The following is a 16,898-nucleotide window of genomic DNA, read 5'->3' as shown; positions in this document are numbered from 1 at the left end:
AACAGTTTTCCATTTCGTTAACTCACGTGGGGAAAATGTCAAGTTTACTTGGAGTTCCAGACGAAAAAGTCGGTTCAAGGACGACCGATTTCACGACTAACAAAATCGGAGGACTCCCGGTTAGTTTCAGAGAAATACTAGTGTTGGGTGAATGATACCTAAGCTTATATTGTAATGTGTTATTAAATAGACATATTATCAGAGACCTAGTATATACTATACAGCTATATCTATATATTATACCTCATTCATTTAAGTGCCTATTTGAGTCTAGTAGTTGCTCCGGTCCATATATAGTATATGGCCCGGAGTCAAGGGCCGAAGTCCTTGACTCCGGGCCGACGCTATATGAAAATGACGTCATAATACCAAGTTGACGTCGTCATATTATGACGTCATCATTTCAGACACTGAGCGAAATGGCGTCTGGCAGTGATAGATTTGCGTCCTTGGACGAAACCGAACTTGTTTCGATAACCGATGCGAAGGACTCCATCAATACCAAACAAGCAACTAAATACGCAGTGAACACCTTCCGTTCCTATTTAAAAGAAAAATCTACAACAGAGGATTTCGAAAACTTTACGAATGAGGAACTAAACAACAAGTTGAGGAAGTTCTACGCTGAACTAAGGACTAATATTTTTATGTCATGTTGGTCATATTCGGTATAATATAACAAATATTGCATGTCACTTCGGGCAATATGGGAGTTTATGGACTGGTCAGTCACCAAAATATATGTATATGGACCTCAGCTTCGCTTCGGTCCATATACATATATTTGGGTGACTGACCAGTCCATAAACTCCCATATTGCCCTCAGTGCCATGCAATATTTGTTAAATACTTTAGTATATAGGTCTCTGATATTATCAAGTCATCGTACAAATGTAGCACAGGGACTTGAAATACCAATGTTGGAACTGTGTTGTATGATTTAGTTTCCCTGGTAAATAACACATTCGCTTGCATAGAAAATGTAATTTTTTATATAGCTGTGGTATGTGTACTAATTAAGTACTTTCCACAGTACACATACAACTGCCATAAAAAAAAAGTCACATTTCCTATGCAAGCGCCTGTGATAAAAACACAGGTGCTAGAGGTAAGAAATTACATATGGATACTTTATAGCCTTGTATTACTATATACACACATAAATATAATTTCTTATCCCAGTTAATAAACCTTAAAAAGACAAATGCTGTAGTGAATAAAACAATTGCTTGCCCATAAAGTCCATTGTGTCATGGTATATTTATTCTTGTAAATTTTCACTACCTCTTTCAGGATTGGATTATTCCAGGAAGTAAAATACCAGCATGTCGGAGCTGTAGTAGAGTTATGTCCCTTGCAGCTCAACTGTACTGCCCATTAGATGGTTCTCCATACCATAGGACTCTTTATCTGTTTTCCTGTCATAATAAGATCTGTTGGGGAAAGTCAGAAAGGTAGGTATAATATTAGTCCTCTATACTGTTCTAGATATTGGAAGAGAAATAATTTGCAATAGACTTGCACAGGTCTGCGGATCATGTCAATCTGCTGATGTCGGTCTGTTTGTTAAATCCATACACTGCATCGGCCTCAGTTTGTATAGGACAAACCTCAGATACGCTTTGATCTACAACTGCCAATGTCTTCTTAGTATGGATTGGAGGAGTGTGAGTGTCTTGCATTAGAAAGGTATCTCAGACTCAACCTACATATAGAGTGATCTGCCCTTTGTTCTCTGCATGTCACTACATTTTGTATGTTGGTTGTATACTGAATATCTCATATTTTTTCATCTACAACTACCCATCCTAATGGTGGTGTGTCGGCACTGAATCAGGGGTATGATTACTACAATATTATAGCTGCTAATTTAGTCAATGAATACTTTTTTGGCCAACTATCTTCAGATGGCGGGCTATTGAAATTGACCGTTATGCATGCATCCATCATCAGATGTCGAGATATTCAAATCGTCCTTTGCCCTTCGTCTTTCCATAAACAATCATTGTTATTGCTTATTTCTTTAGGAGAATTGGAAGGATCTTAGCCCCTAATAGTGTCATTTTGATTTTTAATCTGGCTATCATCTTGAAAACAAAATGGCTGACAAGGGACCATCTTGAAATTTTACATTTATATCACTATTCCTCTAGAAGTACTCGAAGGTTATTTCTGAAACTTGATGTGTAGGCTCCCCTTGGTTCTGTTTATTTAAAGATTGATAGAGAAAACAAAATGGCTGACAGGTGGCCATATTGGAAATCATGATTGATTTTAGTTATTATTTCATGTTGGTTTGGTACGTCCATTTGCTTTCTAATGTTAAGGAGCAATAGAGGAAAGATTAGAATAGATTAGTCTAACATAAGCCAAATAACAACCATTCAATAGTGTGAGCCAAGATTCCTCTATGATCTCTTGTCTTTTAATGGCAAATTGAATCACTCATATTTCTAATAATGACTTCAAGTTTCTGAAATTTGCCTTTTGCTCAGAGGATTTTTTTTTTTGTAATCTGTACATGTGTATAATATTCTGCATTTTGAATTTAGTTGGACAGCCCTAAGATCACAGAAACTGGATGAAAGTTTTGCTACCAAGGCAGAGAAGCCAGAGAAAGTAAAACCGAGTGCTACATTTGAAGACTGGGGTGTTGCTGCTGATGACTGGGGGGTGGATGCAGATGACTGGGAAACCGTATCAGATGACTGCAAGTCTGGGAGTACTAATTCCATAGCAGAGGACACTTTAAGTGATACTCAAATCAAAGGTCAGAGGTCAGATATCAACAGAGGCCATGACCTTGGGACAAATTGGAGAGATGCTTTAGTTGGATCTGGAGCAGGGAAGGATGAATGCATATCAGAAATGTCCAGTCATACTTGTGAAAGTCAGGATGAGGCTGGTGTATTATTGACAGAAGGAGACAGTGATCTCCATGGAGAAATGGCACAGCTAAATGTTCATGATTTTGAGGACAGTGAATCTGAAAAATCTGATTCAAATATTGTCATGGACACAGATAGCATTTCTATGAAAGTAACAGAAGAAGGCGTTGAGGAAATGATGAACTTACTGGCTAATAAAAGTCAAAGTCAAGGTCAGAACTGTTCTGGTCAAGGTCAGAGCAGTTCTGGAGATTATTGCCATGGAAACGAACCCAGCCTTGATTTTGAATCTTATTACATAAGTGTCTTCAATGAACCAGAAGCTGTTGAAGAAAACAGCAGTCATATACAAGAGCTACTCCGAAACTATGAACTGAAGGAAGGGGGAGATTTAGACTCGTTGCCAGCTGAAGGCAAGAAGGGGTAGGTGTACATTTTTGTTTTCCTTTGACGTCCTTGTGACCATCTGTCTGTCTGTCTGTTCGTTCACATGTTCTTTTGCATTCATCTATACATGAAGGAAGCCACAGAAAATGATTAAAAGCTGTCCTAGGACTTAAAGGCATTGAAGAGCATGATTACCCTTTAAGGGTTAAGTTCCCTAGAGCTCCCAAAGAAAATTTTAAATCCTAATTTGAGTGGATTTGAGGTATCAAGGTTGTTATTGCATAGATTCAATTTGTAAATTTTTCTTAAAATATTTTTTCACGATAGATGATCTTGAATTTTTGATATGCAATGTCAGAAATTTATAGGGATATTTCAGTATAATTACTTCTAAACAGGCAGTTTTAAATTGAAGAAGGGCCGAGTTTTTTAAGAAAAAAAATTAGGTCATAGTGAAGGACCATGAGGTATTGTTAGAATTTTTTTAAGGAGTTCATTTCAGACATTGTAATTAGAACGTTTTAGTTCAATTTGTCCATTAAAATTCTCATATTGACACCTACAGACTGCAGTATATCCTAAATTTTCATGTACTGTACGTACCTAAAAAGCGGATTGTTCCTTCAGTGTGTAGTGATCAGAATTAATTTGAATGTGTTCAATAGGATGAAAGGAGGGGCTGAAACCTATGAGGAGGACCACGTTGTCCATGGAGACAAGTATTTCTACAAGTTCAGCAAGAGGATAGCAGTCTGTCCACAACAATGTATACGGTAAGGTCAGCAATAGGCCATGCAAACTTATATCTTTGGTTATCTGTACTAATATTCTTCACCTAGTCAGGGAATAGGCCATGCAAACAGATATCTTTGGTAATTTGTACTGATATTCTTCTCCTAGCCAGGAAATAGGCCATGCAAACAGATGTCTTTGGTTATCTGTACTAATATTCTTCACCTAGTCAGGAAATAGGCCATGCAAACAGATATCTTTGGTAATTTGTACTGATATTCTTCTCCTAGCCAGGAAATAGGCCATGCTAACTGATTTCTTTGGTGCTCTGTACAATGTACTAATATTCTTCACCTAGTCAGGAGATAGGCCATGCAAACAGATATCTTTGTTTATCTGTACTCATATTCTTCTCGTAGCCAGGAAATCGGCCATGCTAGCTGATTTCTTTGGTGCTCAGCAATGTACTAATATTCTTCTTCAAGCCAGGAATAGGCCATGCAAACAGATATCTTTGGTTATTTGTACTCATATTCTTCTCCTAGCCAGGAAATAGGCCATGCAAACAGATGTCTTTGGTTCTCTGTACTAATATTCTTCTCCTAGTCAGGAAATAGGCCATGCAAAACTGATATCTTTGGTTCTCTGTACTAAAAAAATTATATTCTTCACCTAGTCAGGAGATAGGCCATGCAAACTGATATTGTTGGTTTTCTGTACTAATGTTCTTCTCCTAGTCGGGAAATACACGGGAAGCCTCATGAAATAATATCTGTGCTTCTCTCATAATATGGTCCACAGCCATCATGGAATGTGCCAGCACATTTCTCCCAAACACAAGCACTTCTCAACCCAGTCAAATCCACATGCTTATATTATGATTTGTATTTACAGTTACCACTGGAATGGAAATCCTTTGTACATTTCTCGGCCTGACCCCAAATTGACCTCAACACTCGTTTGTAATAACTGCGGGGGTCAAGCTGTGTATGAACTTCAGCTGCTGCCAGCTTTGGTCAACTTTCTCCATGTCCAGGACAAGTCCGGTGAGAAATCCTATCCTATTATTTTCTCTTTCCTGTGCTATAAGTTACAACAATATCATGAGAACATAAAACCAACATCCATGTCGTTGATGATACCTTTATTGAAATTATTAAAAAAATAATCATGCTTCTAAGGAATCAAAAGTGCATGACAATGGATATATACAAGTGAGCTATTGTTTAACTAATATCTTCATAGAAGTTACAAAAATGGTACTGAGTAAATTATTAGCTAACCTGGTCCAAAGGACCAAGATGAGCATATTCCATACCACGGTGTCCAGTGGTTTCCGTTTGTCCATCAACAATTACCTTGTGAACACGATAACTTAAATAAATATCAACCAAGTTTGATGAAACTTTGTATGTTGCCATATATCGACAAGGTCATGGACATTTTTGAAAATAAGAATTATTGACAGTAACTTACAGAGTTATTGCCCTTTGTAATAATACTGTTATTGACCATTTTTTAGCTCATTTGGCCCAAAGCACCCATCAGTTTAAGACATGGTGTAGCATCCGTTGTCTGTCTGGAGCATAATTTGGCAAAAGGAGATCTAATGTTTAAACAGAGGGTTTAGATCCCCATGGGCCAGAGGGGCGAGGCCCTATAAGGGAAATTGAGGTTTATCATTTAAATCCCTTCGAGTCCTGAACACCTGAATGGATTTTGATGAAATTTGGTCTGGAGCATTATTTGGCATAGGAGACCTAATATTTTATAAATGGAGGATTTAGCTCCCCTGGGGCGGCAGGGCCCAATAAGGGAAATTGAGGTAAATCCTTATTGGCTTTAAATCCCTAAATAAATCTTTTTTTAAATCAGTACTAGTCCTGAACAACTTAATGGATTTTGATGAAATTTGGTCTGATTGATTATTTGGCAATTTTGTATGTTGTATAAATGAAGGATGTGACACCTTTGGAGTGAAAGAAGCTATGACTTTGACCTTAAGGTCAAAGATCAAATAAATGCAATTTTTCAGGAATTTTTAAACCAGTCAAAGATATCCTAACCCACCATGATGTGCAGTGCTCTGCCATTGGATCACTGTGACCTTGACCTCCAATAATGTCCTGTCTTAGAGATAAATTTAAAACTTTTAAAGATATCTCAATGAAAGTTGTTGTATACCTTTATCACCCAACATGACGTGCAGTGCTCTCTCATTGGATCATTTCGACCTTGACCTACCTAAAGGTCAAGGGTCAATTATTTTCAATTTTTCAATAATTTTTGGGTTGGAGGGAATAGCTTTTGAACCATTTAAGATATTGTAATGAATGTTGCTGTATACCTTAATCACTCTCAGATGATGTGCAGTGCTCTATGATTGGATCTTTGCATGGAACAGTTTCAGATGAAGGGATACATATTTTATTAGTGTATAAGCACTGCTTCTTCTAATAATTGTAGATGATGCTGTTTTATAAAATCTTGTCTGGGGCATAACTTTTGAACAGTTAAAGATGTCTTGATTAAAAACATATATGCATCTTTTGAATGCAAAAACATTCAATGCCTATTAAGGGAGAAGGGGGTGTGGGGGACATATTAATCATGAAAATATTTAACAATTTGTCTCCCTTTACAACAGACATCATTTGAGTGTTTTTTTACTGATTTTTCAGATCCAGCGACAGAGTTTGGGACAGTCATTTTGTACAGTTGCCGAGCTAGCTGTTGGATGGAAACAGATATCACTCGGGCAGAGGTCACCATAGTTCAGCCTGACCCTGATTATAACCTGTTTAGATAGTAGTGGCAGTATCCAGAGTTCCCAGCTAGGTTATGTATTTAATCCTGGAGCAGTATGCCACAAACATAGACAACTCTGACCTCAAGAGACAACAGGGAAGTCTGACCTCAGAGACAACAAGGAACTCTGACCTCAGAGACAACAAGGAACTCTGACCTCAGAGACAACAAGGAACTCTGACCTCAGAGACAACAGGGAACTCTGACTTCAGAGACAACAGGGAATTCTCACCTCAGAGACAACAGGGAACTCTGACCTCAGAGACAACAGAAAACTCTGACCTCAGAGAGAACAGGGAACTCTGACCTCATAGACAACAGAGAACTCTGACCTCAGAGACAACAGGGAACTCTGACCTCAGAGAGAACTAGGATTTCTGACCTCATAGACAACAGGGAACTCTGACCTCAGAGAGAACAAAGAACTCTGACCTCAGAGACAACAGAGAACTCTGACCTCAGGGACAACAGGGAATTCTCACCTCAGTGACAGCAGGGAACTCTGACCTCAGAGACAACAGGGAACTCTGATCTCAAAGACAACAGAGAACTGTGACCTCAAAGACAACAGAGAACTGTGACCTCAGAGACAACAGGGAACTCTTGACCTCAGAGAAACACTGAATCAATCAGTTAACAGAGGCCACCCACTAACACTTTCCTATATCCTCCCAGCCCCAGAGGAAATTGAGGCACTCCACGGGGAATTCTTAGGAAACCCTTTACTTTTCATTTCCTCCCAACCTCAGAGGAAATTGAGGCACTCCACCGGGAATTCTTAGGAAACCCTTTACTTTTCATTTCCTCCCAACCTCAGAGGAAATTGAGGCCCTCCACAGGGAATTCTTAGGAAACCATTTACCATTCATCTCCTCCCAACCCCAGAGGAAATTGAGGCCCTCCACAGGGAATTCTTTGGAAACCGTTTACTTTCCATTTCCTCCCAACCTCAGAGGAAATTGAGGCCCTCCACAGGGAATTCTTTGCGAACCCTTTACCATCCATCTCCTCCAAATCTCAGAGGAAATTCAGGCCCTCCACAGGGAATTCTTTGGAAACCCATTACCATCCCTCTCCTCTCAACCTCAGAGGAAATTCAGGCCCCCAACAGGGAATTCTTTGGAAATCCTTTACCATCCATCTCCTTCCAAACTTTTGCGAAAATTGAGGCCCTCCACAGGGAATTCTTAGAAAATCAATTACCATCGATCTCCTCCCATCCCCAAAAGTAATTGAGACCTCCACAGGGAACTCTTAGGAAACCCTTAACCATCCCTCTCCTCCCAACCCCAGAGGAAATTGAGGCCCCCCACAGGGAATTCTTAGGAAACCCTTTACCATCCATCTCATTCCAAACCTTTGCGAAAATTGAGGCCCTCCACAGGGAACATCAGTTAATGGTTCATCATGACAGATGTGGCTTCATGATGATAATTTTCTTATTTACATCCTAAGTGAATTGTTTTGACCCTTTAACTCATGCGACCTAAAAGTTTGACAGACTAGGGGCAAATAACTACAGATGAACAAAGTGCGATGCCCATTGGAGTTAAGTGAGATTTAAATCGTACCAACATCAAGAACAAACAACTTATAAAGTATTGGCTTGGTTTATTTCAACAAATTAAAACTTAAACTGTATAATGTATATGTGATTATGTGAATAATTACAAATTACATGTATTTACATTTAACACGAATAAAATGAAATGGTGAAAGTCATCTTTTATGATTTTTTTATGGACAGTGCAACTGTTTAATGTGACACCTGGGATCAAAACTATATTGTGTAAGTAAATGAGTCATCTTGTTTGCATCTGTAAACTGTATCATACTCCGATTTCATACAGCGAAATCTGTAAATTGTATCATACTCAGATTTTATACAGCGGAAGCTGTAAATTGTATCGTACTCCGATTTCATACAGTGAAATCTGTAAATGGTATCGTACTCTGTTTTTTTACAGCGGAATCTGTAAATTGTACCATGTATTGCCTGGTTTAGATATTGTCAACTGTATATTGATCCAGATACATGTTATACTTCAATCACAACCTTGACTCCTTGACTCCTAGTGTTCTTATTACAGCACACAGTCACACAATACAGCAAAAACAAAATCTGGTTGATAAAGTGAAAATGAAAAACCAGATGAAAAATAATATCAAATTGTTAAACAATCTTTTCATGTTCCTACAGATACTCTGTAAATCGATGCTTTTGCCTAAAACTGCAATTAGTTGACCGACAGGATTATCAAGATCCCAGATCATTTTGTATCTTTGTATGATCTTGAGATATTCTGACCTTGACCTTGAACTTGAGAAGTTGTTAAAAAGATATATACTATGATCAGTTCATTACCACGTGAAATTTCAGAATTTTATACTTTCGGTTCTGAAATAACCCCGAAAAGTATGGACAGACGGATGGAAAAACACAATGGAAAATATATACAGACTGATGGGAGAAGTTGCAGCCAAAATTTATCTTAGGCCCTAACTAGTCTGGCCTTCAAAATCACTCCAAAATATAAAAACAAAATAGATGAAAAAAATTCAACACAAGTTATTCTTGCATAAACTATTTACATTTAATGTAACTGTATTCAATAATTTACATACATTTATTCAATAATTTACATACATTTTAAACTACACATTTATAAGTGAAACTCTATAATGGTACCTTTATTGCACTATCAGTAAACCTTATCACATTCTAAGAAGAGAAGCCGATTATAAACCTATAATTTTTCCTATAAAATTTATATAGAGCCCTAACTTCATTTTTTTCTGAACATGTATATATCTTTAACAGTTTTTAACATGTATACGTGTACATACATCAAGGATACGTCACAGGGACCGGACACAAAATTCAAATCCATGGTCTATATCAATATGTATCAAGAATACCAATCGAGACAGTGGGTTGGAAATTTGAGACAAGTCCCTGTGGTAAAATGATATTTTTTCATTATCACTGACCATTAATGCATATGTATGCTGTACATGGCGAAAATTTCATGATATAAAAGTTATGAAAAATATTTCATTACTAATTGCATCCTACTTGATATTAATGTATTACCTTTAAAGAATTAACTTTAAAAAAGAGCATTTGGGACTAGTATTCAAGCAGAGCAAGCTATAGAACTTCAAACTATATTTTAGCATAAAAAAAAGACAAAAAGACAAAAAAATTAATAAGATGTAAATTTATGTACAGGCAGGTATTGTATACATGTACATATCAAATTAACAAAAATTAACAAGTTTTTGTTTTAAAGTTTGGGAAGGGCTGATATGGCTACAAGAACCAAATTTTGGTTACTGTTTTAAAAATTAAGAAAGGGCTTATTTGTGGACAAGGACTTATTTGCGAATAAATATTGTATGTATTGGGTAATTGATAACCTAGCAGTATTTTCACTTCCGCTGCCTAAACAGTTCACCTGTAGACAAAAAATATCTAGATATTTACACTTGGTACATAAGGGTTCACTGCCATATGCTATTCTATGATACAAATGGTAACATCATTTTAACCATCAAATCATTCTTGAGTGTCATCTTCTGCAAACCTTTCATTATCTATATCCATAGGACACAGCACCGTGTCATCGCCCTGCAAATCTTTCATTGTCTTTAGTACATCACAGAATTTGATTAAGTATCCAATTATCGAAAAATACAATGAATTGTATACAAGCGATTTGAAATGTGAATTTTATATAATTACATCATAACATCATTTGGAATTGACTTTTAAAACAGATTCTGTTAATATTTGGTCTGAATACAACTGCTGATCAAGGCAGGATATTTTGATATACACTTAGTTGATATATATTTATATTAGGGGGGAGGGAGGGGGGTTGAAGCAAAGAAAAGCTCTTTTGTCCACATACAGACCTATATTACTCTAAAATCAAATATGACAGATACAAATTTTTGGAACCTGGTGACAGTAGTGATATCAAAGGTCACTAGATCCTTTCATCCAAAGTAATTTTTGAGTACTGTACTGCACAAACATATTTACCATCATATGACAAGTGGTAGTTAGAAGTTATTTTCCTGCGTAACACGAATTGCAGTGCAAGCATTGTATTGTTTTCTTCAATATATCTTTTTGGTACAAAAAATTGGAGTGTACAAGTGTAAATAAATGAAAAAGATTTCAATTTCATAAATGCGATCTGAAAGTTAAAAAAAAAAAATGCTTTACCTGTATGTTGAATAGTTGCAGAAAATTATATGAAATGACAGAGATCAATGAAATTTAATCTCAATGCTGAGTGAATTTGCCATAATGTTAGGATAAAAATATAGCATATTTTAACATAAAACTTTACCAGAAAGATCTATATTTCATACAAGCAAACTACTTGTACAGCAGTGACAATGGGGCTTGTAGCCATTCTAGTGGATATGGTTAAATATTACAGGATGTCATTAAAGTCAGTGGTCGGTAAAGTCAGGTTTCACTGTAGTAAACAAAACATTTTTTTGTGAATCTCTAAATCAATTTAAGGCAGTAAGTTATCTTATATAATAAGATTTATCTCCCTTCATGAACTCTTAATTCAGAATGTTTTGATTAGTTGTTAATGCATGCATACAATGTTCAATTGACATTTATTTTTCACATTTGAACACTTTTGGAAAAGGAATTTGTTACCAGTATTTAATAGGGTAACATATACCCTTAAATCAAATGTGAGCACATGGATTTTTCTGCATTTTGTTACCTATGAATATTAACCCATTTTACACATACTTCATATTGATTTGGCATCATCTACCATTTCAACAGCAAACACTTTTTAATAAGCAATTTTTATTCTGGATCAAAGTTTAAAATATAAAATTTTCTTACTCTTTCTAAATTCCGAACTTTCAAACAACACTGAAGATTTAACAATAATTTTGTCCAATATTATTCAAATGAGCATTGTAGCTTGACAAATTTCTATAAATAGTAACAGTTCAACCTTAGAGCCCTCATACATACACTTACTGGTAAACATGATATTTGTGTTATCACTGATCAAAATCCGCAAATTGATTCCGGATGGGACGGGATGCACTAAATAACACAATAATCATAATCTCCACCATTGAAAATAAGACAATCTATTTTCCGACAAATTAAATACAATTAAAATGAAGAGATATGAACAGAATGTGTTTTTTCATTGTTTTAGGTGGATCATATTACTGTGAACCCTTAAGCCCCACTAGAATCTTTGGGAATCTCAGTCAAACACAGCTCCACAACTTGGGCAGCGTCTTTGTCTCATTGCTAGACAACACAGAACTCCGAGGGGAAAGAACAAAATGGCGCATAATACTCCAAGGCAGGTGTAGTCTTCCTCTAAAACACCAACCTGTTGACAGAAACATACACATTTGATATCAAACGTACAGCGACTACAGGTGTAGCGATAGATTTCTATATTCTCGGTACTCCGGCGGTAACATTCACTTTCACTCACTATACAGAGAATGCAAGTGAACCTTGGTTTTGGAGTATTGAGAATGAGATTTCAAGTGCAAAATAACATAGAATAATTAGGAAACATATTAAAAATACATGTATTGTTTGTTGCATTTTACAGGGAAAACAAATATCTCTAACATGTTAAAGGAAACACTAAATGTTTCCAACATGTTACAGGAAATACTAAATGTCTCTAACACGTTACAGGAAACACTAAATGTCTCCAACATGTTACAGGAAACACTAAATGTCTCCAACATGTTACAGGAAACACTAAATGTCACCAACATGTTACAGGAAACACTTAGTGTCACCAACATGTTACAGGAAACATTAAATATCTCCAACATGTTACAGGAAACACTAAATGTCTCCAACATGTTACAGGAAACACTAAATGTCTCCAACATGTTACAGGAAACACTAAATGTCTCCAACATGTTACAGGAAACATTAAATGTTTCTAAAATATTATAGATGACCTTTCACTATGGCCACAACTTGACCTCTGACTCACCCGACAGGCTGGACATCCTCCAACGATGACGACCTGTGGAGCAGGCTGTTGGACAATAACACTACTGCTATTGTAGCCCTGATAGCCTTGTTGGTATCCTGTTTGTTGTGTGTTACCATATTGTGGACCAGTGTAGGCCCCTGCTGGGGGTCCGGCAGGGCTGGTATACCCTCCCTGGGGCTGCTGTGGTCCACCTGGGTATTTTCCTTGTTGGGGATATTGAGGTACTGCTCCTGGTACTGTTCCATAACCTTCAAGAAATAATTACATTTATAAATATATTTATGTAAGAATAACATATATGTATACACAATGTTTATTTACTAAAATATTTATGACATAGTAACTAAAACCACAATATGTAAACTATGTTTATTTATTTTGTTCAGTTATTACGCGAATATTCTGTTAATATATTGTTTAAATGAAAGCATTATTATATATATAATTAGACAAAGTTCATGTATGCTCGATATGTACATTTGTAAACATCGGCAATATGTGTAGTTTAGTTTAGTGCAACGCATGTTGTTATAGCCTCGTTCTCGGCTCCGTGACAAATATCGCGATAAATATAAGTGTGGCCAATTATCTTTATACACTGATGTCTCAAGGACTCCCCTGGTCAAGCGTCCAGGCCAGTGGTCATTTTTATGTTAGGAGAGCGCGAATGAGCATCTTGGATTACCATTAATACATGTGTGCAACTAGAATATTAGGTTGTTCGGGAGTATGTGGCTTTAAACTTCAACATTTCAAAGCTATTCTGTTATTCTATAATTCTTGCATATTTCATCAATATTTGTGGGATTTCCCCTGTTTTGGAGAATTTCCCCCTGTTTTATGGGAATTTTCTTGGAGAATTTGTTTATATTCAAAGGGAAAAACATCATCAGTAGGGAATACTGCCTAATTTCAGTAATAAAATCAGTCTAGATTAACTTCTGTAAAACCACAGATAATAATTTGTGAATCGCTTTGATGAGACAGCTATGTTGCTCAGATATAGAGTATATAAAACTCAAAATTATCATTATTGTTAAGTTAAATATGATAATTGTATCAAAGACTTCTAATTCCATCCAGTGATGATGTCACCACATTGCTTTCCATAGTCCTTCAGAAATTGTCATCCCGTGGAAATTGGGATTTTTTTCAGTCAGAAAATTTTAAAATTAGGGGGAAATAAGAGCATTGGTTGCTGGACTCTATGTCCTTGCAAAAAAAAAAAACATATTATGTAAGTATTTGAATAAACTTGGATCAGTTTGGTTTTGTATTGTTTAGAGTCCTATCAACAGCTATGGTCTTTTAAGGATGGCCTCCCCTGCGTGCAAGATATATGTGTGTATTGTATGAGTGTTTTGTGAGACTGTGGTACACTCATGTTTGTCTCATTGTGATAGAATGAAACTGATGTCGACTTTATAGTGCTACCTCACTGAAATGTACTACCAGAGACATCATGTAGGACACTTCACATGGTCACAAGTCATACACAACATATATATTTGGACCAAGATATATATACAGGCTTATAAAATCTATAGCAAAACCCTTACTTTTAGATTTACTTAAATCTGTAAAGTGATGAGAATTAGAATTTTTAACTGGTTTAAGAAATATACAAATGTATATTGAAAAATGTATTTTCAGTCAAAAAATACCAAACGTCACCAGTGAATAGTTATATGTTTAGTTATGGCAACTAGTTTCGCCTCTTAGGGTGAGGCCTCATCAGGACTATTTGTATAGCAATTCTAAATTCTGAAGTACCTAAAATAGGGCTCACTTTTATATTATGACGTCATATGTAAACATTTACATTGTGCTGAGGACAAACATTATGATGTTAGAGTACATGAGAGAATGAATCGGGTAGTAAATTTAAAGCCAGCTTCCTCGTTCTAATTGGATGATAGTGGGTTCCTGTACTCGTCAACTGGATACCCAAAGGTATGCTGGGTTATTGGACAACGGCAAAAATCAAAAGTAGTTACCAAACACAGCACCTTCAGAGTGGAAATTTTACTTGGTTTTATTGATTACCATTGACTGGTTTTGCCCATCTATAGAGCTTCCTCAGGTCCTGAAGAAGTCTTCTTCTTCACTATGTATTTTTCTTATTCTAAATGCTTGAGCGACTGGGATAATTCCCCTTTGGTGACTAGGATGGCATTTTTGGTAATGCAGGTAATAGAAGGCATTGGTGGCTTTGGTGTAAATATGCCAATGCTACTGTTGAAAATGCAATACAGTTTTTGTGTCTATGCCAGGGGTTGACACTAACTTTATAGCCTTGACAGACCACTGGGCTGCCAGATTTTGAAATGAGGCAGCCCAGACTGCCAATGGTGAAGCTCCTCCTGGGAGATTTGTGAGCTTTCTAACTTCATTCTGAGCAAAAAAAATTAGATCTCTCACCAACAGGTTTTATAAAAAAACAAATTATTGAAGAAAATTTAGCTCGACATTATACATTTGACTGAAAATGTTGACAGCCAGTGGGCTGCTAGTCTGGACATTCTGGCAGCCCGACCAGATTTCAGACAGCCCAGGGCTGCTGGGCTACTGTTAGTGTTGATCCCTATATGCCCTTTTTATATGAACTTTTGACCTCACATCATCGCAGTTTATATTACTTTCTAGGATATGTTGATCTTCAGATTTTATTATATTTGGCACTGTTGGTATATGTCTAATGAAATTTATAGAGCTGAACCATACTTTTTCACACTAGTTCCTATCTTTTTTTAAACAAATGTTTTCTAATTCACAGATAATATCTTATCCACAATATGTAAATTGAATCAATTCAAAATATATATAGTTTTTATGAGAGTGAGTGTTTCTTTTTTATCATTATTTTTATTTCACTGTAGATATTAAGTATTACGCTAACTTCTTCCATTATTTTGTCCTACTACACAACACTTTTGATACAATAATACCGGAAATCTATAGGAAATTACTTAGGACTTATATAGGCTTAGTCTGTTGTCTAATCCCTTTTGTTAATACATTACGGTAATATTTCCTATACTACTTACCACTTACATTATCCTTGTTGTGTTAACAATACAATAATTTGAAATGAACTCTACCTCCAGGGCTCAAGAAGCTTAATTGTTCTGTCTGAATGATAGAGAGATGGTATAACATTTTAATATACATGTATACTGATCTGCAACTTTCTCAATAATCAATTCTATTTCAATTGATGATTATGGCTAAAGACTGATTGGGCTACCTTGTTGGCCTGTAACTTCCTGGTAGGGTGGGGGATCACCTGAAGACATTTTTACCTGAAAATTAGAAGAAGAAAAATGTGCAAATACAAAAAGTCAAAATTTTAAATGGAAAAATCTGCAGTGTATGATATTATAAATCTTTAAAATCAAACTGATTCATTAAAATCAATATTTTATCTATTGCATTGTACTGTTTTGTCTTTATGATTACACAATTAATAAAAAATATGTCATTAACTTCATTCCTAGGAACTATCTTGTCATTCTTGGAATTATTTGACATTCAAAGGCATCAGTCTCAATATGTTTATGTCTTTGATAAAATATGCATTCTTTTAACGGGATTTTACACGTTGTTCGATGAAGAAATAGTAATAACAACTTCATATTAAAACAATAAATAGATAACACTGATTTATAAGTCATCAATAATACACATGAGTCAGAGTCATATGTTTCGACAGTACAGTACTAAATAGCTCTACTACTACTGCAGCTATAGGTCACAAATCAGACTTCAAATGATCGGATGATTCTAATAAAGCAGAAAATAAATTATACTGACAGAATTTGAAATCCGGTTAAATTTCTATTGAGTATCCACTGATCGCTATTCCGATACTCGATGTCAAAGAAACGTGTTGTTTACATCAAAAAATGTTTACCAGTCTCTCTGAACAGCTTTCGGTTTCTGTCACAAGACTCAACTCATTCGGATTCCTCGTGAGTTTATATCACAATTGAACTTGAATGAAAAGATCCGAGGCTGCCGATGCATCTTATTTACATTTTGAAAGCTCGGTTTT

The 16,898-nt window shown here is 36.0% G+C and overlaps 2 protein-coding genes across 2 annotated transcripts; one reads left to right on the top strand and one right to left on the bottom strand.

Annotated features, from left to right (window-relative positions):
* Positions 1–2: 2 nt before the first annotated feature.
* On the top strand, positions 3–10,086 carry LOC117338771 (programmed cell death protein 2-like). The gene is made up of 6 exons (XM_033900099.1): positions 3–119; positions 1,294–1,454; positions 2,553–3,311; positions 3,941–4,048; positions 4,902–5,053; positions 6,689–10,086. The coding sequence occupies exons 1-6, from the start codon at positions 36–38 to the stop codon at positions 6,814–6,816; spliced, it is 1,392 nt and encodes a 463-aa protein (XP_033755990.1). The 5' UTR covers positions 3–35; the 3' UTR covers positions 6,817–10,086.
* On the bottom strand, positions 9,388–16,825 carry LOC117338785 (brain protein I3-like). Its single transcript, XM_033900126.1, has 4 exons — positions 16,758–16,825; positions 16,092–16,146; positions 12,842–13,092; positions 9,388–12,211 (listed from the first exon to the last, which is right to left on the bottom strand). The coding sequence occupies exons 2-4, from the start codon at positions 16,138–16,140 to the stop codon at positions 12,080–12,082; spliced, it is 432 nt and encodes a 143-aa protein (XP_033756017.1). The 5' UTR covers positions 16,141–16,146; positions 16,758–16,825; the 3' UTR covers positions 9,388–12,079.
* Between the last annotated feature and the right edge of the window lie 73 nt (positions 16,826–16,898).

Source organism: Pecten maximus, chromosome 1 (assembly GCF_902652985.1).
Source record: "Pecten maximus chromosome 1, xPecMax1.1, whole genome shotgun sequence".
Lineage (NCBI taxonomy): Eukaryota > Metazoa > Mollusca > Bivalvia > Pectinida > Pectinidae > Pecten > Pecten maximus.
This window is presented reverse-complemented; position numbering and strand designations above follow the sequence as displayed.